Source organism: Mobula hypostoma, chromosome 12 (assembly GCF_963921235.1).
Source record: "Mobula hypostoma chromosome 12, sMobHyp1.1, whole genome shotgun sequence".
Taxonomy (NCBI): domain Eukaryota; kingdom Metazoa; phylum Chordata; class Chondrichthyes; order Myliobatiformes; family Myliobatidae; genus Mobula; species Mobula hypostoma.
The window spans coordinates 69,409,734-69,432,525 of record NC_086108.1 but is presented as its reverse complement, the minus strand read 5'-3'; the positions used below and the strand labels follow the sequence as shown (position 1 = coordinate 69,432,525).

The following is a 22,792-nucleotide window of genomic DNA, read 5'->3' as shown; positions in this document are numbered from 1 at the left end:
AGGACGAAAAAGCACAGCATCATTTTCAATGCTAGCTGTAACTCTGCAATGGCCGATAGGTTTGCCCTCGAGGAAGGTGGGCTGTTAGCTTGTTCCCTGCCAGATGGCTGTTACCTTTTGCTACTTAGCGTACTGTTTTGCAGGAGAGAGGGAAGTGTGCCAGCAGATGATGATGTCTGCCTGCTGTTGTGGTAAATATGTGATGGTTTGGTGAGGCATAGAAAATTTGGTCCGAACCCTGATAGAGATTGTTGGTAGGTGAGACCGATGTCTGAGGCCTGCGATGTAATGTGTGGGAGATGTTCCACGTGACCTTAACCCCACTTCTGAGATCATGAGACTTGTTCTGCCCTGCATCCGCTTTCTGGGGGAGTGACTCCTTGAATTGTCTCCTGCCTGTGCTCTTGCTTGCCTAGGAGGTTTGGTGACTTGTCTCTCTTTAGGTAAAGGGTTACTCATCCTCTTCCCTCTGATCTCCAGTATTGAACTGCAAAGACCCTGGGACCTCTCTTTACCCATGATCAGTCAAGTCTTCCTACAAGTCCCTGAGGCTTGTGAAAATGCCTCCCGCCACAAGAGAGCCAGGCTGGATTTAATCAGTAAATCTGAACTCATGCTAGCTGTGCTAATAAACAGTGTCATTAGTGCTGGGTGGTTGATACGATCACACTAATAAATGGAACCATAAATTTTGCGTGTCCTGGTCCACTCATTCCACTCCCAGCCCACTTACAAATGTTTTCTAATTTGGCCTTTATGGCATAGAGAGAGATTTTAAATACTATAACCCCTTTTGTATATTTTACTTTGATTGTGGATGTCTCAGGATATCCATTCTGCCCCTGTATTGAGAAAATCAGCAGCGTCTTTTCTTAGTTATGATCCAACTGGAAAGGATTTCACCAAGCATTGATAGAGATGAATTGTAAACCACGGTGACTGGTATTTCTGTGTGACAACCATTCTATGAAGCAATCGTCCATTAGATGACTTGACAGAAAGACACAGTGATTTTGTCTGAGCAACTTGTGGTACCTTAACACCATCTTGTGAAGAGCCAATGCTGAAAGTGATAATGGACAGGCCAGCATCGCAACAGCTGAGAAAGTGCCGGAAGCAATCCATAAAATAGGTTAAATTAGCAATATTAACAAAATTGGACCTTTGAACCTTTGATGAGACAGAGAGGCAGAATCAGGTCATTCGGCCCATTGAGACAGCTCTGCCATTCCTTCAGGGCTAATTTATTAACCCTCTCAATCCCATTCTCCTGCCTTCTACCTGTAACCTTTCACACGCTGACTAATCAGGAACCTATCAATTTCTGCTTTAAATATACCTAATGACTTGGCCTCCACAGCCATCTGTAGCAATGAATTCCACATAGTCGCCACCCTCTGGATTAAAAAAAATCATCCTCATCTCTATTCTAAATGGACATCCCTCTGTTCTGAGGCTGCGCCCTCTAGTCATAGACTCACCCACTTCAGTACATCCACTCTCTCAGTCTTTCAATATTTCATAGGTTTCAATGAGATTCCCCTTCATTCTTCGAAACTCCAGCAAGTGCAGGTCCAGGGCCTTTAAATCCTCCTCTTATGTTAACCCTTCATCACCAGGATCATTCCCGTAAACCTCTGGACTCTCTCCAATGCCAGCACATCTTCGATAAGGGGCGCAAAGCTGCTCATAATACTCCATGCAGTCTGACCAATGTCTCATAAAGCTTCAGCATTACACCCTTGCTCTTATTCTCCAGTCCTCTTGAAATGAATGCTAACATTGCATTTGCCTGCCTTACAGCTCACTCAACCTGCACGTAACCTTTAGGGAATCCTGCACAAAGACTCCCAAGTCCCCTTGCACCTTTGAGTTTTGAATTTTCTCCCTGTTTAGAAAGTAGTCTACATCTTTATTCCTTCTATCAAAATGCTTGATCATACACTTCCCTACAATATATTCCAGCTGCACCTCTTTGCTCATTCACCCAATCTGTGTACGTCTTTCTTCTGACTCCCTGCTTCCTCAACATTACCTGCCCCTCCACCTGTCTTCATTTCATCCGCAAACTTGGACACAAAGCCATCATAGGAATTTTGTTACTTTCAGCCTGAGCACAGCTCTGATGGACAGTTGTATTTGTATTTAAGTATTACACAGATCTGAAGTCAAATAAAATATTTAACACCAGAAATTTAATTGAAGAAATAACTTTACATATGCCAAAAAATTGTTTTAATGCTTAAAATTCCGTAAAATGCTTAGAATTGAAAACAAAATTGAAAATTTACATTTTTGTTAAGATGGTCATATGGTTTTACCAAATTCATGGTTTAACATTTATTAAAGTACTGTATTGTTAAACAACCCTTTCTAATTGAAAATGCATCCATATCAATTAATGGCTTAATTCAACGTACTTTAACCAATAAGTATTGGTAGGAAGCTACTAAAATTGATTTAATACATAATATTGACTGTATCCATATACTTTTGTGTTATTTTTGCAGAGCCAAGGACAGCATGTATCACTCCTTGACATATGCCACGATATTGGAAATGCAAGCCATGATGACCTTTGAACCTGAGGATATTATTAATGCTGGGAATACAATGAAAGATGCCCAAGCCGTCTGTCAAAAGCAAGTGGTTTCTTTTAAAAATACAAGTGTGGAAAGATGTAATACTGTCTGGTAACTGCAGTTGAATTGAGCAATTGCAATATAGCAGCAAGCTATTTTTAAATTATATACAGATAAAAGGGTTTTTAAGACATAAAATGGTGCCACATACTGTTTGGCCCACTATGTTGTACCAACCCATATAACTACTACATGATCCACCTAACCGTCCCCTCCTACTCCATCACCCCCCATATGCCTATCTACGAGTCTCTGATTGTAATCAGCCTCAATCACCATCCCCAGAGGTGTGTCCTAGGCACCTACCACTCTCTGTATGAACTACCTCCAACATCTTCTGTAAACTTGCATCCAATCAATTTAAACATATGTCCTCCGTATTGGCCATTGTGCTGCTGGCTGTCCACTCTCTCCATGTGTCTCATAATCTTACAGTATCTCCCTTTCTCAAGAAGTCTCTTAATCTCCTTTGCTTCAAGGAGAAGATCCCTAGCTCACTCAACTTTTCCTCATAAAACAGATTAATTCCTTTAATCCAGACAACATCCTGGTAAATCTCCCCTGAACCCTCTCTAAAGCTTCCACATTCCACCTGAACACAGTACCCTTAAGTATGGTCTAACCAGTGTTTTAAGGGGCATTACAGTACCTCACGGCTCTTGAACTCAATCCCCTGACAAATGAAAGTAAGCAGACCATATGTCCTCTTCACCACCCTATCGACTTGGACCCCAAGATATCCTGGTCCCTTCAACATCACTAAGAATCCTGCCATTAACGTTGTATTCCACCGACAAGTTTGATTTTTCCAAAGTGTATCACTTCACACTGTTCTGGATCGAACTCCATCTGCCACTTCTCTGCCCAGCAATGCATTCTATTTTAATTCGTGCTTTGGTTCCATATGCTATAGTTCAGTTAGGCAGGGCAACAGAGAACAGCACAAGCTTTTCTCATCTGTGTAGACTAGGACTTTATTCCTTGGAACATAGGAGATTGAGGGGTGACTTTATAAAAAGTGTACAGATTCATATGGGTTTTTGCTTTGCAGGAGAAGGGGAACTAAAAACTAGAGGGCTTAGGTTTAAGGTGAGAGGTGGAAGAGTTATTAAGGTCCTGAGGGTCAAATTCTTCATGCAGTTGGTGGTGGGTGTATGGAGTGGGCTGCCAAAGAAAGTGACTGAGGCAGTTGCAATAACAGTTAAGATATTTGTATAAGTACATAGATAAGGAGGGGAATATGGGCCAAATGGGACTACTTTGGTGGAAGCTGTGGTCAGCATGGATGAATTGGGCTGAAGGGCCTGTTTCTTTGCTGTATTACTCTGTACGGCTCTATAACCAGAAATTTAGCTGAAGAATTAACTTTGTATGTGGTGTGTCAAGTTATGTATAAGTATACTTTGGCTTTCATACTTAACATTCTGCCAAGAATTTGGAACTGTAAACTGGCAAAAATGATTGCCTTTAAAACGATGGGTGAAGGGATCATTAAAATTAATGTTATCATCTTTTTCACGGGGCAGTAACCTGGGTTATTTTTCCTTTCATTCTACTAGGTTTAGGAAAAAAAACACTGTGGCAGACTCAATCAACAACTTGATGAACAGGCAATCTGCAGAGCATTTCACTGAAGGTTTGTCGAGAGTATTATAATTTAAGATTTCATCCTCTACCAGTAATGTCTCACACAAGTCTTCATTAATTTTGCCCTGTTCCCCATTTCTATGGTTCTGTCATTTTTGTCATCTGAAGGAGAAGGACGGGACCTGGTTATAGCATTTTCCCCTGTAGCCTGTTAGGGAGTATCTTCTCTTAAAGGAGAAATGGTCTTCACCTAGTGTGATTCTGCAGGTGCTGGAAATCCAGAGCAACACACACACAAAGCTGGAGGAACACAGCGGGTCGGGCAGCATCCATGGAGGGGAATAAACAGCTGGCATTTTGGGCTCAGAACCTTCGTCAGGACCTGGCCCGAAATGTTGACTGCTTATTCCCCTCCAGGTACTGCTTGACATGCTCTGTTGACCTATTGTTTCCTTTTCATTTCATTCTGCTCTGGTCCGTGGTCATTGCTTTAATCATTAACTCTGGCAGTGCATACAAATTTCATAAATCCCTTTGTGTATTAGATAAACTTCCCTGGCCCCCATCCTAACTGTTACATTTAATCTTGTTTCTGTTTCTCCTCAATTCAGAATCTCAGTCACTGGAAATAGTTCCTACAGCTCCTTGCACAAGTTTGAATATTTTCACTGATGATTCTGTAATCTCCTCTGCTCTAATTAAACTCACTGTTTCTTATATTTCCTTTTGCCATGGTCACCTAGTAATTCTGTTTTGTACTTATTGGCACAGGGCATATATTACAAAACAAACTCTGGCTGTAGTTTTACTAAGATTACACGTCTAATTAGTGATATATCTAAACCTACTTATTTTATCTCCTCTCCCTGTAAACTCATTATTAAATTATGAACATTAATGATGAGTTCTGTCTTCTAATGCTGCTAATTTTAACATCTTGTAAAACTGAACTACAAGTCCCCAGCTTTCCAGATCATTCCATGTTTTATTTCCCTATTCTAAGTATTTATATTAATTGAGGTTGAAACTAAATTGCCCATTCCATCATTTTATAAATACTTCTGAGGAGCTCCTAATTGTTCTTCAAAGTTTGGCAGTATTTTGCACTTTAGTAATATCTGAAAAATTGAACAAAATCTTTTTTTGAGACCCTACTCAAGTTATAAAGTTGAACAAAATCAATGCAATGCCCCTCATGAGCCATATTTCTCACGCAGCACAGTAGTGCAACACTTTACAGAGAGTTGACTGTAAATTCAGTGATTCCTGCCACTGTCTGTAAGCATCATCACGCTCGCACAAACATGAGCTTTATGTCAGTGTAGGTTTGGAGTTTAGTGACTGAATATGATAGTAATGAATAAAATATTGTTCTCTTACCCCTTTGGATTTTTGGCACAGTTCTAGGGACTGTCTTTTTAAAAGCTGCAGCAAAATACCAATCTGATTGAAAGCATACACCTGTTTTATATCCGATATGCATAAATTCCTACACCGACAGGAAATGCCAGTAAGACAAACCAGCAGACGTTCCTCAAATCACTACCAGCATTTTTAAAGGAATGAGTATCTAATACAAATGAAGGCAAATGTGCATTTTGCCCCTCTAACGCATAGTGTCTAAAAGTATGATGCTGCATTGTCCAACAACCTCGCTCATGAGAGAGATTTGAAGGAGTGTTTTACTGGAGAAAGGAGCAAGGACAGTCGAGAAGTTCAGGGAGGGGATGCTGGAGTTCAATCCTTGATCATTGAAAGCATACTGATGGTGGTATAATGACTACATTTGGGGATGATGAAGAGGTCAGTCTTGGAGGAGAGAACAGTCCTCAGAAGGTGATAAAGTTAGAGGATGTTGAACAGCTAAGCAGGGTGTTGAAGCAATGTGGAAGCTAATTATCAAGAGCATTATAGCAAAAATTAGTTACTGAATGGTTCTTACATATTTGAGTTTGTTTGATTAAAATCTTGATTAATTCCTGAATGTTGATGTGAGTGGAATTGAGGACTGGATGTTCGTCAAAGAATGCAATAATGGTGCTTAATTGCAACGTTTTAGTGCTGAAAGCTTATGTGGAGTGTTTTGATCTCTACACAGAGGAAATGCACGCCGAAGTCTGCTATGCTGAGTGTTTATTACAGAGGGCTGCTTTGACTTTCCTACAGGTAATTATATTTTGGACTAAGGAAGGGAAATGAAAGATTTTCACTTCTACTTGTCAAATCATTTTGTATTAAATTATATGTAATTGCTGAAATGTTCAGCTGATATTGTTTTGTTTACAGCACATTCCCTACAACATAACTGATTTTTCAACTATAGATATTGTGCAAATTAAATGACAATATCAAACATTATAATCAGGTCAATCACTACTTTTTCTGTTCATTAGAAACGAGCAAACATGCTTTAGGAAGTTGCTTGTTTTCCTTTTGTTTCTTCTTGAGAACAAAGGAAGTTCTCGGCATAATATTCTGAAATGCCTGACATAATTCTTTGCCCATCAATTTTTTCAATTTGTCCTTCCACCACTGCCCATTGCAACTAACCTGTGTAAAAAAAAACTGAACCCAAATCTTCTTTTGTTTTCTAACAACTTCATTCGCATCTCACCGTAGCCTGCATTTCTGTAAGAAGTAGGGGGAGAAACATAGAAAACTTACAGCACTAAACAGGTACGAGGAAATCTGCAGATGCTGGAAATTCAAGCAGCATGCACAAAAATTGCTGGTGAATGCAGCAGGCCAGGTAGCATCTATACGAAGAGGTACAGTCGACATTTGGGGCCAGGACCCTTCGTCAGGACTAACTGAAAGAAGAGATAGTAAGAGATTTGAAAGTGGGAGGGGGAGGGGGAGATCCAAAATGATAGGAGAAGACAGGAGGGGAGGGGTGGATCTAAGAGCTGGAAAGTTGATTGGCAAAAGGGATACCAGGCTGGAGAAGGGAGAGGATCATGGGACAGGAGGCCTAGGGAGAAAGAGAAGTGGGGAGGGGAGCCCGGAGGGTGGAGAGCAGGCAAGGAGTTATAGTGAGAGGGATAGAGGGAGAAAAAAGAGAGAGAGAAAAAGGGGGAAAATATAAGAAATATAATTAAAAAAATATATATTAAATAAACCAATAAGGGATGGGGTGTGAAGGGGAGGAGGGGCATTAACGGAAGTTAGAGAAGTCAATATTCATGCCATCAGGTTGGAGGCTACCCAGATGGAATATAAAGTGTTGTTCCTTCAACCTGAGTGTGGCTTCATCTTGACAGTAGAGGAGGCCGTGGATAGACACATCAGAGTGGGAGTGGGACGTGGAATTAAAATGTGTGGCCACTGGGAGATCTTGTTTTCTCTGGCGGACAGAGCGTAGGTGTTCAGCGAAACGGTCTCCCAGCCTGCGTCGGGTCTCGCCAATATATAGAAGGCCGCACCGGGAACACCGGATGCAGTATATCACCCCAGCCGACTCACAGGTGAAGTGTCGCCTCACCTGGAAGGACTGTCTGGGGCCCTGAATGGTGGTGAGTGAGGAAGTGTAAGGGCATGTGTAGCACTTGTTCTGCTTACAAGGCTAAGTGCCAGGAGGGAGATTGGTGGGAAGGGATGGGGGGATGTGGACAAGGGAGTCGCGTAGGGAGCGATCCCTGTGGAAAGCAGAAAGGGGGGGGCAGGGAAAGACGTGCTTGGTGGTGAGATCCCGTTGGAGGTGGCGGAAGTTACGGAAAATTATATTTTGGACCTGGAGGCTGGTGGGGTGGTAGGTTAGGACAAGGGGAACCCTATTCCTAGTGGGATGGCGGGAGGATTGGGTGAGAGCAGATGTGCGTGAAATGGGAGAGATGCATTTGAGAGCAGAGTTGATGGTGGAGGAAGGGAAGCCTCTTTCTTTAAAAAAAGGAAGTCATCTTCTTCGTCCTGGAATGAAAAGCCTCATCCTGAGAGCAGATGCGGCGGAGACGGAGGAATTGCGAGAAGGGGATGGCATTTTTTGCAAGAGACAGGGTGGGAAGAGGAATAGTCCAGGTAGCAGTGAGAGTCTGTAGGCTTATAGTAGACATCAGTGGATAAGCTGTCTCCAGAAATCGAGACAGAAAGATCAAGAAAGTGGAGGGAGGTGTTGGAAATGGATCAGATAAACTTGAGGGCAGGGTGAAAGTTGGAGGCAAAGTTAATGAAGTCAACGAGCTCAGCATGCGTGCAGGAAGCAGCGCCAATGCAGTCGTCAATGTAGCGAAGGAAAAGAGGGGGACAGGTACCAGTATAGGCTTGGAACATGGACTGTTCCACAAAGCCAACAAAAAGGCAGGCATAGCTGGGACCCATATGGGTGCCCATGGCTACACCTTTAGTTGGGAGGAAGTGGGAGGAGCCAAAGGAGAAATTATTAAGAGTAAGGACTAATTCCGCTAGATGGAGGAGAGTGATGGTACTGGGGAACTGGTTAGGTCTGGAATCCAAAAAGAAGTGGAGAGCTTTGAGACCTTCCTGGTGGGGGATGGAGGTATATAGGGACTGAACATCCATGGTGAAAATAAAGTGGTGGGGGCCAGGGAACTTAAAATCATCAAAAACATTCAGAGTGTGAGAGCTGTCACGAACGTAGGTGGGAAGGGATTGAACAAGGGGGGATAAAACAGTGTTGAGGTATGCAGAAATGAGTTTGGTGGGGCAGGAGCAAGCTGAGACAAAGGGTCAACCAGGACAGGCAGGTTTGTGGATCTTGGGTAAGAGGTAGAAACGGGAAGTGCGGGGTGTGGGAACTATAAGGTTGGTAGCGGTGGATGGGAGATCCCCTGAGCGGATAAAGTCGGTGATGGTGTGGGAGACAATGGCCTGATGCTCCTTAGTGGGGCCCTTCGGCCCACAAAGCTGTGCTGAACATGTCCCTACCTTAGAACTACCTAGGTTTTACTCATAGCCCTCTATTTTACTAAGCTTCATGTCGCCATCCAGGAGTCTCTTAAAAGACCCTATCATTTCCGCCTCCAGCACCGCCACCGGCAGCCCATTCCACGCACTTACCACTGTCTGCGTGAAAAAACTCATCCCATCATCTCCTCTGTACCTACTTCCAAGCACCTTAAAACTGTGCCCTCTCGTGCTATCCATTTCAGCCCTGAAAAGCTTCTGACTATCCACATGATCAATGCCTCTCATCATCTTGTACACCTCTATCAGGTCGCCTCTCATCCTCTGTCGCCCCAAGGAGAAAAGGCCGAGTTCACTCAACCTATCCTCATAAGGCATGCTCCCCAATCCAGGCAACATCCTTGTAAATTTCCTCTGCACCCTTTCTATGGTTTCCGCATTCTTCCTGTAGTGAGGCGACCAGAACTGAGAACAGTACTCTAAGTGGGGTCTGACCAGGGTCCTATATAGCTGTAACACTAATTTAACTTAGATCACTAATACTACATGTGCACACAAGCTTTGCTCCTTCGTTATTTTACCTTTACATATTTGCTCCAAGTTTTATAGTTTCATTGTTACTTAATTTGTCAATAGAGATCTCTGTCCTCCATCCTTACCAAAACCTCAAAAGAATATAATGCCACAGATTGGAAGGGGATGAAAAGATATTCAGTAAGAAATGCAGGTTGGAACTCTCTAGTGTGGTGTTCTGTGGTCTGGCAATTCCTGTGATCCAGCATGTTTTAAATTTATTGTTCAGATCTGCTTAACTAGTTCTAACAAATCTGTACTAATCTATAGCACCTTCTGCAATCTCGCTTGACAGCAATCTCCAATTTACAGAAACTTCTGGCTATGAGCAGTTCTCAGAACCCATACATGAGTTTCTATTATGAAGGGACGGTTCTCCTGCTAAGAGGAAGGTGATTGGGTAAATTTCTGGGGTGTATATTTTTGTGGTCCAGCACTAGTTTGGTCCCAGGGATTCTGAAATAGAGAGTTTCAACCAGCATTTCCATCATAAAACGGCACTATGAGCTAAGGCTATAAAAGCCATGGGAAAAGTGGATCCTGATTGGTGAAATGAAATAATAAATAAGGGAAGTAGAACAAATCTAAAAGTAGTGGCATGGTAGGAATGAGAACCATTAATATACAACTGTAAATACCTGCTTTAGGTTGACCACAATTCATTATATTTGTCCATTGTTGGTAAGTGTTTTGAATCTGACACTTGTAGAGTTAGGGACTTCAGTTCAGTTTGAAATTTAGTAGATTATTAAACTGGGGAGAGCAGGAAGATTTAAGTTCTAACAGGTTGAATAACTTTTTTTTATCATCTTTTGCTTTAAAAAAAATTTTGCCCTGTTTTCCATACTAAAGAACATTGCTTTTAACTTAATTTATCTAAGGTGGTGCTTCAATCAAATAAGTTCAACTTTTGGCTTTGATTTTTTTTTAAGGTTTTAAGTGTTCCTGAATCTCTTAGAAACATTTAATGCATTTTAGTTTAGCAGTTTTTGACTATCCCAGCTAAATCAAGAGGTATGGGTTAACTGGTATTGAAAGAGGATTTTCCTTTTTTGGATGGAGCTTACTTAGGCCATCACTTCTAGTCCAAACCTGCTGGGGAAAGTAATGTGACTGCAGTTCCTCACTGATTGCTGCATTTCTGAAGGTTCCTTAAGGAGGATCAATAAGCTGGGAGAGGTTTTTTTCCCCCCAGTGGTTGCCACCGACCACAAATTTTGACCTAAAATTTTTAACACTCCTGCTGACTGCTGCTGGCTCAGCAAATGCCATCCTCAGTGTCTACAAAAAGAAAATGTAAGCAGTTTCATTTTTTTAGATAAGTAGTCATATAGATTGGTGTTTTTTAAAAACTATATACGGTACTCCAGTTTTGATTTAACATACGTGTTTATTTCAGGATGAGAACATGATTAGCTTCATCAAAGGTGGCATCAAAGTAAGAAATAGTTACCAGACGTACAAGTAAGTTGGACAGAGCTCTGTGCTGTAAAGGCTGATAATTGTTGCTGCATTTAGTCATTTTGTTCCATAATGCAAGATTAAATAATTGAAATGATAAAAGGGGAAAGAGCTATACTCTCAGAATTTCAGTTCAACATTGGTCACCTTTTGAGAGATTTAGTTTGAAATATTACTGGGTGGGCAGGAATCAGAAGTGAAGTCACCAGCCTTAATATTACAACTAAGCCAATTAGGACTGCAATCACGAAACACTTCCCATAAAGGCTATCAGGAACCTGGAACTATTCCTCCTAAAAACTTTTCAATTGTTTAGAATTGCTAGAACAGAGATCAACATATTTTCATGTCTGTGTCCAATTGAATGGGAAGTCGACTTGAGGAGCTGGTTGTCCTAGCTCTTTAATTATGGATCTAACCATATTTGAAACATTCCTCATTGGAGCTCTGTTGCTTCCATTTCAGGCAGTTTGCATGGAGACTGTATTGAGGTACGAGAGCCCAATCAGTTTGCTTATAAATGACTGCTCCATAGGAAAGTGGATTCTGTTCCCTGGCCTCCAATAATGCTGGTTGTTAGTAATCACAAATAATCACTCAACAGCAGCCTGGCTTTGATGTATTCTTTTCTACCTGTCTTGTAGGGAATCAAAATCAGGCTTATTATCACCAGCGTGTGACGTGAAATTTGTTAATTTAGCAGCAGCAGTTCAATGCCATACATAATCCAGCAGAGAGAGAAAAAAAATAATAAATAAAATACAACATAATAAATAAACAAGTAAATCAATTACGTATATTGAATAGATTTTTTTAAAAATGTGCAAAAACAGAAATACTGTATATTTTTTAAAAAGTGAGGTACTGTCCAAAGCTTCAATGTCCATTCAGGAATTGTATGGCAGAGGGGAAGAAGCTGTTCCTGAAGCGCTGAGTGTGTGCCTTCAGGCTTCTGTATTTCCTACCTGATGGTAACAGTGAGAAAAGGGCATGCCCTGGGTACTGGAGGCCCTTAATAATAGGCGTTATCTTTCTGAGATGCCGCTCCCTAAAGATGTTCTGGGTACTTTGTAGGCTAGTACACAAGATGGAGCTGACTAGATTAACAACCTTCTGCAGCTTCTTTCGGTCCTGTGCAGTAGCCCCTCCGTACCAGACAGTGATGCAGCCTGTCAGAATGCTCTCCACGGTACAACTATAGAAGTTTTTGAGTGTATTTGTTGACATGCCAAATCTCTTCAAACTCCTAATAGGGAATTGTTTGTTTTGCAGTTATCAGTACAGGTAATTCAAAACGTGGAGGATGCAGAGGTACAAGAAAAAAATAATCAAAGTGATCTCTCTAAACACCCTTGCCCATTAGTTATACTAAATAAGATAAATAACCAGGGCTTCTAAAGCTTTCATATTGCAGTGGATTCTGGTTAATTGAGCCATCAGTTATTGGGGCAGCTGCTGTGCTCAAAAAGTAGTGATTTTTGTCACTGATGGTTGGTGAGAAATTAACAGTAAGACAATTTAGAACTGTTTTGCCTACTGCAGCTTCAAGCATTCAGGCTTAGGATGTGCGAAATGGCTGGGAATGAAAAAGAAATGATTGCATTACTTCAACAAGTTAGGGACTATGTAGAATTTGAAGGTATCAACAATCAACTTGAATGTTACAATGAAACTGAAGATTCATAATATGTAACAGTTTTTAACTAGTGCCTTTTGCATGCAGTTGTGAGGCCGTTAAGACATTATACTGTGCTTAGACTGAATAGTTTTTAAATAGCATCAGTTGCGTATGCTTGTGTTAAGTTATTCATTTGGGTCAACTGATGTTGAATTAAAAAGCAGTGATTTTTGATGCTACTTTCATGCAGTCCATTATCTGCACTCAGTGTCTGCACTGATTTTAATTATTTACAGTCAATCAAGAGAAACAGTAGCATTCACTATACAGGTTCCTCCAATTACTATAGGAACTAATGCACAGTTTTATAGTACTTTAGTAATATTGGTGGTGTTCTAATTTGTTCTGTATTTCATTTAAATACACAATTCATTACTCAGCTTGACGTAGTTGGTCTTTTTTAAACTCTTTCCGTGAAAGTTCAGCTAATTGCAGCAGTCACTTAATTGGGCCAAAAAGTCCTGTTCCCAATGTATCCCAATTACTGGAATCCACTGTACTTTCAAGAGAAGCCACACGAAAATATTCACTATCAATTACCCTGCCCTCCCTGCTTTAGTTCACCCTACGTAGTCTGCTCGGACATCACTCTTCCAGGTTCGCTGGAACTCCGGCTGGCCATCCCCCTTTCAGTTCTGCTGAAGGAACCTCCAGGTTGGAGTCATGCTTATCATGATATCCATAACGTAAATGAACCGTTCTAATAGAATAAACTTCAACATCAAACTTAAACAAGAAGAGCTTAGATATAAATATTAAGTATATACTTAACAATGAAAAGAGCTTAATTACAATGCATTCTGTTAAAATAATTTTGGTTTTTAAAAATTGTTTTTGTTCAATACTTAAAGGGAACTTCTTAATATTGTGCAGTCATCTAGTTACACCAAAGGAGAAAACTACAGTCATTTGGAAGGAGGTGTTCAACTTGGAATTGGAGCTTTCAATCTAGTGAGTAAAGACAAATGCTCTATTAAATATTACAACACCTGCATGCCTCTTACCCTACCCTCCATATCATCTCATATTTAAACATAGGTTGCCTTCTCCCAACATCCTTCTATTGTTGCAGCCGTAGAGTTACTGTGAGGATTGCAAGATCGACCCAAGGATGAACTCATGCATCGCTGGTAGTAAGCTCGTAGCATCTCCGCAACCTACTGTCTCCCCACAGTCAGTTTTCTTTTCCATTGACTACTTTATGCTCCTGGCACAGAACAATTTCATCCTACTAGCTTCTATGAACCTCTATGCAGAAGTACTAATGTGATGCTGTATGCAGAAGTATTGACATTAGGCTGGAGCTAGAGACGTGCCGTGTAGTATCCTTGCAATAATGTATATGAATTAAAATCTGAGCTTAAGCATATTCTATGCAATCACATTCTAGGCTAATGTAACTCATTCATTTGTGAGTTGAAAGTACAATTGACATTGTAATAATGTAAGACAACTTTAAAAGAAACTTCTCAAGAAACATGTTATTCTTGTGCAAAATCGCCCAGAAATTTAATTACATTAAACTTTATTTTCAGAGCTCTGCTATTGAAAATCATCATTTCCTATGTGAAGTACAATAACTATTTCTGGATCACGTCATGGCACTAGAAGAATTTGACTGGGGCTTTGTGGTAGTCTTTGTATGGAATATCATCATCCCCATGTAATAGCTCTTTTCGATCATAATGTCCTGAAGGCACTCTTGGGACAATATGATCTTAAACTGTGGGGTCAGACTGGGAGGCCTGCAATGTAATTTGATTGTATAATCCTTCTTGCATCTGCTCTACATTAAATTAGCTCCTTTGCCAGCAATCTTGGGTCTCCCAATAGCCTACTGACCTACTGAGTGCTGCCACTCAGTCCCTGTGATCCTGTCTGAATTTGCTACTTCTCCTGTTTCATCCTAGCAAAGTGCATACCTATACTGTATGTTACCCTGAGATTCGTTTCCTTCTGGCGTTCACAAAAAAATAGCGAAGTGCAACAGAATTTATGAAAAATCATAAATTAACCAAGAGTGACAAACAACAAATGTGCAAATAAAGACAAATTGTGTAATTAAAACAAAATGATACTGAAAACACAAGTTGTAAAATGTCCTTGAGAATGAGCCTGTAGGTTAATTTGTGCTGAGTGAAGTTATCCGTGTCGGTTCAGGACTCTGATGACCGTTCGTGAACCTGTTGGTGTGCGACTTAAGGCTTCTGTACCTTCTGCCCTATAGTAGTCGCGAGAAGAGAGCATGGCCTGGATGTGGAGGTCCTTGTTGATGGATGCTGCTTTCTTGTGGCGATGCTATGTGTAAATGGACTCAGTGGTGGGGAGGGTTTTGCCTGTGATAGATTGTGCTGTATCCACTTCTTTCTGTAGACTTTTCTATTTCCTGGCACTGTGTTTCCACGTCAGGTCATGATGCAACCAGGTAGGACTGTGCATCTGTAGAAGTTTGTCAATGTGTTTGGTGACATGCTGAATGTATGCAAACTTCTAAAGAAGTAGAGACGCTGTTGTGCCTTCTTTGTAATGGTACTTGCGTGCTGTTCCCAGAACAGATCCTCTGATATGATAACGCCAAGGAATTTAAAGTTATTAACCCTCTCCACCTTGGATCCTCTGATGAGTATTGACTCGTGGACCTTCACCATGAAACTTGTCCCCATGCATTTTTGGCACTGATCCCAATTATATTCAACAATGACAATATACTAGTCCCTGTTCTCAGACTCGCCTTCTCAAATGCAGAGCTCTGATGTGCCCATGAAATGTTCCTGCTCCTGTGAAAGCCTTCCTCAGCCAGGTCTGGGGCCCAGGTCACGATTGAGGTTTCATGTTTTTGGCCCGTAACCAAAGCAACTGCTGACCCAATGGAATTTCTTTGCAAATGGCCTTAAACTTAATGCACAACCAAATTAAATGTGTTATTTTCCTCTCCACTCTGAAGGCATAGATTTATCCTGGAAAGCTTTCTCAAATTGACAAAATAATTGGTAATTATTCGTACTGATGTTTATGGGACTTGTGTATTGACTGGCTTCTCCTGAATGCTATGGATCTTTAATGTGCAGCCAGCTGTAGGCTATCTGGGTATTTAATGGAGCCAAAGTGGTTTGTGTCTGCGATTTGTCAAAACAATGAACTTCAACTCAAGATAGATTTGCCCTTCTGGACATTCTCAGTATCATTAAGTATGACTGCTCATCATCAGAGTTTTTACTATATTGTTGCCTGTGTTGCTGCCACCACCTGCCATGTAATGGAGGGATGCAGTCATTTGATGACTTGCGATTCATTCCATTTTCTGTTTCTTAGTCTTTGGGACAGCTTTTCTTCAACCAGTGAGAAGTCCAAAGAGAAAACTTCCAGCTGCCAATTTCTGACCATGTACTAAACCTCCAAACTGGAATGTAACTTTGGATTTCTACCTGCTTTAACTTTGTCCTGATTCCTTGGGATATTTTGTTTTTGGTAAAAGGTAATATTAAATGGCAAACATAGAAGTCCCATTTTTGCTTTTTTGTGCTTACTTTTCCTAGACGTTATCTCTATTGCCAACAAGGATTCTCCGACTTTTAAAATTTGTTGGATTTTCTGGAAATAAGGTAAGAAAAAAGCATATAATAGTTGTATTTTTTTGAGGGCAACACTGCTTTTTAAGGTTAGTGACAGGTTTTAGTGACTGAATGGCTATACTCAGTGGTTGCTATCGCTGGAGTGATTGCTAAGTTAACATCCAGCTGCAGCTCTAGATTATGATACCATCAAACCTGATACGCCTTCTCACATCTCCTGCAATTCTCCCTGACAGATTGTCCACCTTTTACTGTGGGGCATAGTGTTGTTTACACCATGCAGATAATCTCACTGGACATTCATTGGAGTAATGAATGCCAAGCTATATTTGACAGCCAGCTAGACCTCCAACCCTAATAACATGTGGTAAAGAATTACATTTAAAGTTGTAACCAGTGCTAACTACAATTTAAAATATATAAACTTTATAAACATAGATGGTGATTTTATAAAACATTTTATCAACTCATTTGTGCATGATCTTGATGAGTGGGTGAGTGCCACGAAATTAAATAACAGCAGATCTCCAATTGTAAGACCAAGCAATTAACTTGCATATCTCCATGTCACAATGTGCTGAGTTTTCTTGGTTGTGGCTGGCAAACCTGAAGGAACAACCAGAATGGGAGTAGATTCCAGACTTGTGTGGTCCCCCAGTAAGTGAACATAACATCTAGGCTCGCTGAGCTTTTCCCACCATCTTGTTGGGGAATTCTCTCTCTAGTCTGGACTGAACTCCCTATTCATTTGCACCCTCAGAATATGGAAGGTAAGTTAGTTACTGTACTAACTTTGAGTGTTTTATTGTAGCTTTCCTGGCCTTTTGTTTTTAGTTTAGTTAGAACAAATTTAATAATTTTTAGATTCTGAGTGTCAGAACCCCTTTTAAAAAGTTAAGCACTTCATAACTTTGATGCAATACACAGCTCCAGCACTGGTATAACTTTCAAACCCTGTCAGGGATGTTCTCGTGACAGGGCCTTCAACATGCTGCCTGAGACTAGGTCATTGTCCTGCATGTTGCTGCCTGATGGCTGGGTGTGGCGTACCATCAAGATTCATCCACCCTCGATAGGATGGGGGTATTCAATATGGGATGAGATTGGAATTGATGAGTATTTTCACACTGTGATAGATAAGTTTGAACAAACTCACTGCATTAAACCAATAAACTGCTTTTCTAAGCATTGAATGAAAGTCATATCAGTTTAATTTTCATTGCTGTAGTCAGCTGATCTTGATTTAATTCATAGTGATGCACCATCTCATTTCTGCGAGTCTCCTTTTTTTAAAGTGCCTTTGTACACCACTGCCCTGTGAACTGTGATTCATTGTTCAGCCCTCGTGTTTATGGGAATGTTGAAAAACTATCACATTTCACAAATTATCTTAGTGAGAGTTCAACAGTGGGTCGTCTTCATGAGCATGTGAATTTTAACTAGGGAAGGGACTGATTAACAGCAATATATTCTGTTTGCTCAACAAACAGGTTTTTGGGATCAAACACAAAACGCTGGAGGAATTTAGCATCTGCAGAATCTCTTGTGTTTAAGATTTTTGGGATCCTTTACAAAGAAAAATGAAGACTGCTCTAATCTTGAACAATCATCAGTCATTTGTGTTTGATAATATTATAGAAGATTCAGATAAAAAGAAATTGCATTTCCTTAGCACTTCAGGGCATCTCAAAATTATTTACAAAGAGTGAAATACATTTGAACTTCAGTCAGAGTTGTAACAAGGCGTGATCTTAGATAGGTAAAGATTAAATCCTGTAAAATCCTATTGCAACTGAGAACGGCTTTTGATACAATGGAAGAATGGTTCAGAATGTTACATTAACATCCAGGTGCTGAAATTAGCTTTCCTGTGGATTATCTGACACACCCACTGGATCTGAGTCCAAAAGAACTGTGAAAAGCACTGATAAGACAAAGAGATAGCTGAGGGTGTATGTGATATAGCAAACTGCAATTACAACAATGATGTGGTAAGGTGAACAACTGGAGTGCCACGTGGGTGGCCGTAAGTATGGCTATGTACAGACCATAATGGAAACGTATGTAAAGGATGGAAAGTTATTGAATGGTTTATTGTATATAATTTTATTTTTGAATAAAGTATATTTTGAAATCATAAAAAAAACTTAAAATAAATTGTTTAAAGATTTAATACTCTATACAGTTTATCAAAAATTGCTCTTGTAGCACAAGTAATAGCAAGAATGTTAACTGTACTAAAGAGACTCCTGTCTTTAGGAATTTGGTCTGGAACAACTGCAGGAAGGAGCATCCACTGAAAACTTTCGGGCTCTTCTTTGTACCATGTTGCTTCTGTGTTATCACACATTCATGAGTTTTGTACTGGGTGAGTACTGCTTTTACCCTGATTGCCACATACACTACATTGTTTTAATGATTAGTACAAATTTTCAGTTTAATTGACCAGGTCTGTTTTACCACACAGACTTTATTAAAGGAGAAAGAGCAAATATCTTTTTGGTTAGGAGTGCTTAACTATTTTGTAATGGAGTAAATACAGATTTTCTTGAGCTGCCTCGGCGGTAGGCTGACAAATAACTTGACAAAGAATTATGGGTAGCTACAGATAGCTCACAAAATCGATGTTCATATAAAACAGTTTTTCATTAAGTTTATTACTTTTCAAAAAATACGCCGTAGATCTTTCACATCACAAAGACTCTACAATGTAATTCATTGCCATCCTCTTCAAGGCATTTAGAGATGGGTAGCAAATGCTAGTCTTGTCACTAATGCCCACATCTCACATAAATAAATAATATGATGATTAATAAATGCACCAGAATGTCCCAACTTTCACATGACAATTTTCCATTCATTCCTCCTTATATATTTTTTCCACTTGCCATTCCTTTTCCATACTTCACTACAGCAGCAGTTGGGGAGGGGTGGCAGTTGGAGAATTCATGAGCAATGCCAACAAACTAAACTTTATCCTATTATTGTGATAAAATTTGGAAAAGTTACTCAATGCATACTACAATGATGTATTGTCATTAGAGGCCTTAAATTTGATGCTTGAAATTTGGTTACCAATAATCTAAGCATCGTGCTTAGCAAAGCATTATCTCAAAATCAAATAAAACTGCAGTCTTAAGATCACTGGAATCACTTTCCACTAGATATGTAATTAAATGAAATAAATAAATGGCTCTTCAAATTTTCCATTATGTTACCTGCAATGTGCTGTAACTGCTAGATAATAGGAAATAGCCAATATCAAAATAAGAGCCTAGAAAATTATTGTATTTGTTGAAAACATTTTGTATATCTTCCTTCTGGCAAAAAACACTTTTGTGACACAGAATTTGGAAGCATAGCTATGTGACTCTTGCTGATCATGGAATTTAATGTGCTCATTCTGATTGTGAATTGTTTTGTTGTCCGCAGAAATAATCCATTCTTAAAATATTAGTAATGAAAGTATATTTTCCATAGTAAGATTTAATCCTGAGTAAGCTCTCTCAAGATGAGAGTATTACTCTCAAGAATAGGTAGAGAAACTTGGCAAATTCCCACAGAGAGGGGTATAAGATCAGAGGTCAAGCAGGTTTTTTTAGACCATAAGACATGGCAGCAGAATTAGGCCATTCAGCCCATTGAATCTGCTCCGCCATTCCATCATGGCTGATCCTGGAGCCCACTCAACCCCATACACCTACCTTCTTGCTGTATCCTTTGATTAAAGCCCTACAGAGTTTAAGAGGAGAAATTAATCTGAAGAAACAAGGTAATCATTTCTTTGACAAAATAAAGAAGTACAAACTGATTCATGTATTTTTGGTTAAATTTGTTTGACTTAATTTTGAAGAATTTAATAGGTATTAGGAAAAAAAAAGATTTAAATTAAATGAAAATATATTGATAATTTAATATTAGGAGGATGGGCAAATATTTTGAGATTTCCTCCTCTGCCATTGTTTTTGATCTCACCCTCTCAAATGAGGTATGCTCCACACAGTCTTGGAGTTTTTTCAACTCTGGGCTGGGTTATGCACATTGCAAATGTTTATAGCCATCTCTGCATTTATGGTTGTTTCAATGATTAAGACTTTTAAACATCGAGATCCAAATGGATGTACTATTGCACGAAAATCAAGTGTGTCACATCCACATCAGTCACAACAGTCCTCCATACTTCATCATGTGTAACCTGTTTCAACTTGGGAAAGGTCATGTTGACAGGAAGTGATATCCTTTCTGAAGTGCTGATTACCCCAGTGTGTTTAATTTGAATTCATTATCATTATCTTTGAAAATCTCTATGGTATTGCAATTTCCCTGAGCAATTTATGTCCCCCACCCTACAAAATGAATGCACGGATCATAGATTTCAAAGCTTCATTTGCTGTGGTTCCTCTAGTATCTCGCTTCTTTGATCTGTGCCTGCTTGGACCTGGCATTGGACCCAAGATCCAATTGATTTCAAAAAGGATTTTAGTGCTGGGAGTATCAAGGGAAAGATAATTCTCTTTTAAAATAATTTCTATTTTTAATTATGGTTATGGTTATTACTTTTAATTATTTACTTCAGTGTAATTATTTATAAATGTCTCTGAAATATTTATGGACTACTGGAGTTATAGAGTACTACAGCACAGAAATAGGCCCTTTGGTCCATCTAGTTTGTGCTGGCCTGGTTTTCTGCCTAGTTGCATAAACCTGGACCTGGACCCAGACCATGCCCTCCATATCTGTCTCATCCATATATCTGTTCAATCTTCCCTTAAATGTTCCAATTGAACCAGCTTCTACCACTTCTGCCGGCCAGCCTCCAAACCGGTGTGGAATCCAGTGGCATGCAGCTGGCTCCGACACCTCCTTTGCTAGCAGCTGCATCAGGCGACCCGAGGCTTGAGGGCCTTGTCCTTGCCTGGGAGATTGAAGCAGGCTGCAACATGATGCAACAAGTCCTGCTCCATCGCTATTAGCAACACGCTGATGGGATAGACCTGCCATACTTGATGTTCTTAATATCCCGTGGTGTCTTGTGATGATATTTAAAAAAAAGACTTAAATTGCACCTTTATTTGGACCCAGAGAGGCCACTGCATCCAAGCACATCACCATCATCTGGAGGTCTGTGAAGGACAAATTGTATCTTACTAACTTGAATGAGGTTTTGATGAGGTGCTGAGGGTTTTTAATGAAGGTAGAGATGTGGATTAGGATGCATGGGATCCATAGTGAAATGGCTGCTTGGACCCAGATATGGTTTGCCCATAGAAGACAGAGGATACTGGTCAGAGGGTTATTCCAGCTGGAGAACAGTGGTTGTTCTATGATTAGTGGTGTTCGGCAGGGATCTGTGCTGTGATCGCTGCTGTTTCCGATGTATACAAGTGACCTTGAAGAAAATGTAGATGTGTGGGTTAGTAAGTTTGTGGATGATATAAAGATTGGTGTTGTTGATAGCGTAGAAGACTGGCAAAAAAAAAATACAATGAGATATAGATCAGTTACTGATATGGGTGGAAAAATGGCAGATGGAGTTTAACCTGGTCAAATGTGAAAGGTTGAACCTTGGTAAGTCAAATACAAAGGGACAGTATTACACTGTTCAGGGCAAGATTCTGGCTACACAGTATGGTGGGGTGGTTAAGAAGGCATAAGGTATGCTTGTCTTTACTAATCGAGGCATTGAGTTCATAAATCAGGAAATTATATTGCAGCTTTATAAAACTGTAGTTGGGCTGAAGTATTGCACACAATTCTGGTCACCTCATTATAGGAAGAATATCAAGGGTTTTGAGAGACTGCAAATGAGGTTTACCAGGATGTTGCCTGGATTAGAGGGAATGTGCTGTAACTAGAGGTTGTACAAACGTGACTAGTTTTCTCTGGAGTGGTGGAGACTGAGGGGAGATCCATTAGAGGGTTATAAGATTATTGGAAGCATAGATAGAATAGGCAGGCAATATTTTTTTCCAAAGTGTCAATACCAGAGGGCATGCATTTCAGATGAGAGGGTGTAATTACAAAGGAGATGTGAGGGACAAGATTTTTACACAGAGAGTGTGGATGACTGGAATGCACTGTCTGGGGTGGTGGTAGAGGTAGAAACATTTTAAAGAGATGTTTAGATAGGCGCATGAATGTGAGGAAAATGGAAGTATAGGGATATGATCTAGTCAGAAGGGATTAGTTTTTCATTTAATTACTAATTTATTTGGTTTGGCACAACATTGTGGGCCGAATGGCCTGTTCTTGGCTGTACTGTTCTATGTTCTATGTACAGGTCTAAAGTAGCCACTGAGTATTTATCAGTCTGTAAAATCTTTTAATTTTATTACTGAGATTTCAAGTGAAAAATAAATGAAACCTTTTTAAAACTGTCAGCGTGGCAGTTAATATAATACAATGCCCTAAATGAATTT

General features: G+C 40.0%; 1 protein-coding gene across 2 annotated transcripts in view; it reads left to right on the top strand.

The window, feature by feature from the left end:
- ttc39a (tetratricopeptide repeat domain 39A) overlaps nucleotides 1-22,792 on the top strand; it is a 138,177-nt gene that overhangs the window by 37,735 nt on the left and 77,650 nt on the right. For both annotated transcript variants that reach the window (XR_010019921.1, XM_063064336.1), the window contains exons 3-9: nucleotides 2,511-2,642; nucleotides 4,202-4,278; nucleotides 6,328-6,395; nucleotides 11,062-11,126; nucleotides 13,653-13,752; nucleotides 16,338-16,403; nucleotides 18,633-18,741. Coding sequence is in view for 1 of the 2 variants with exons in the window: in XM_063064336.1 (XP_062920406.1) it covers nucleotides 2,511-2,642; nucleotides 4,202-4,278; nucleotides 6,328-6,395; nucleotides 11,062-11,126; nucleotides 13,653-13,752; nucleotides 16,338-16,403; nucleotides 18,633-18,741 (617 nt within the window). In the remaining variant the exon portion in view is untranslated. The remainder of the gene's footprint in view (nucleotides 1-2,510; nucleotides 2,643-4,201; nucleotides 4,279-6,327; nucleotides 6,396-11,061; nucleotides 11,127-13,652; nucleotides 13,753-16,337; nucleotides 16,404-18,632; nucleotides 18,742-22,792) is intronic.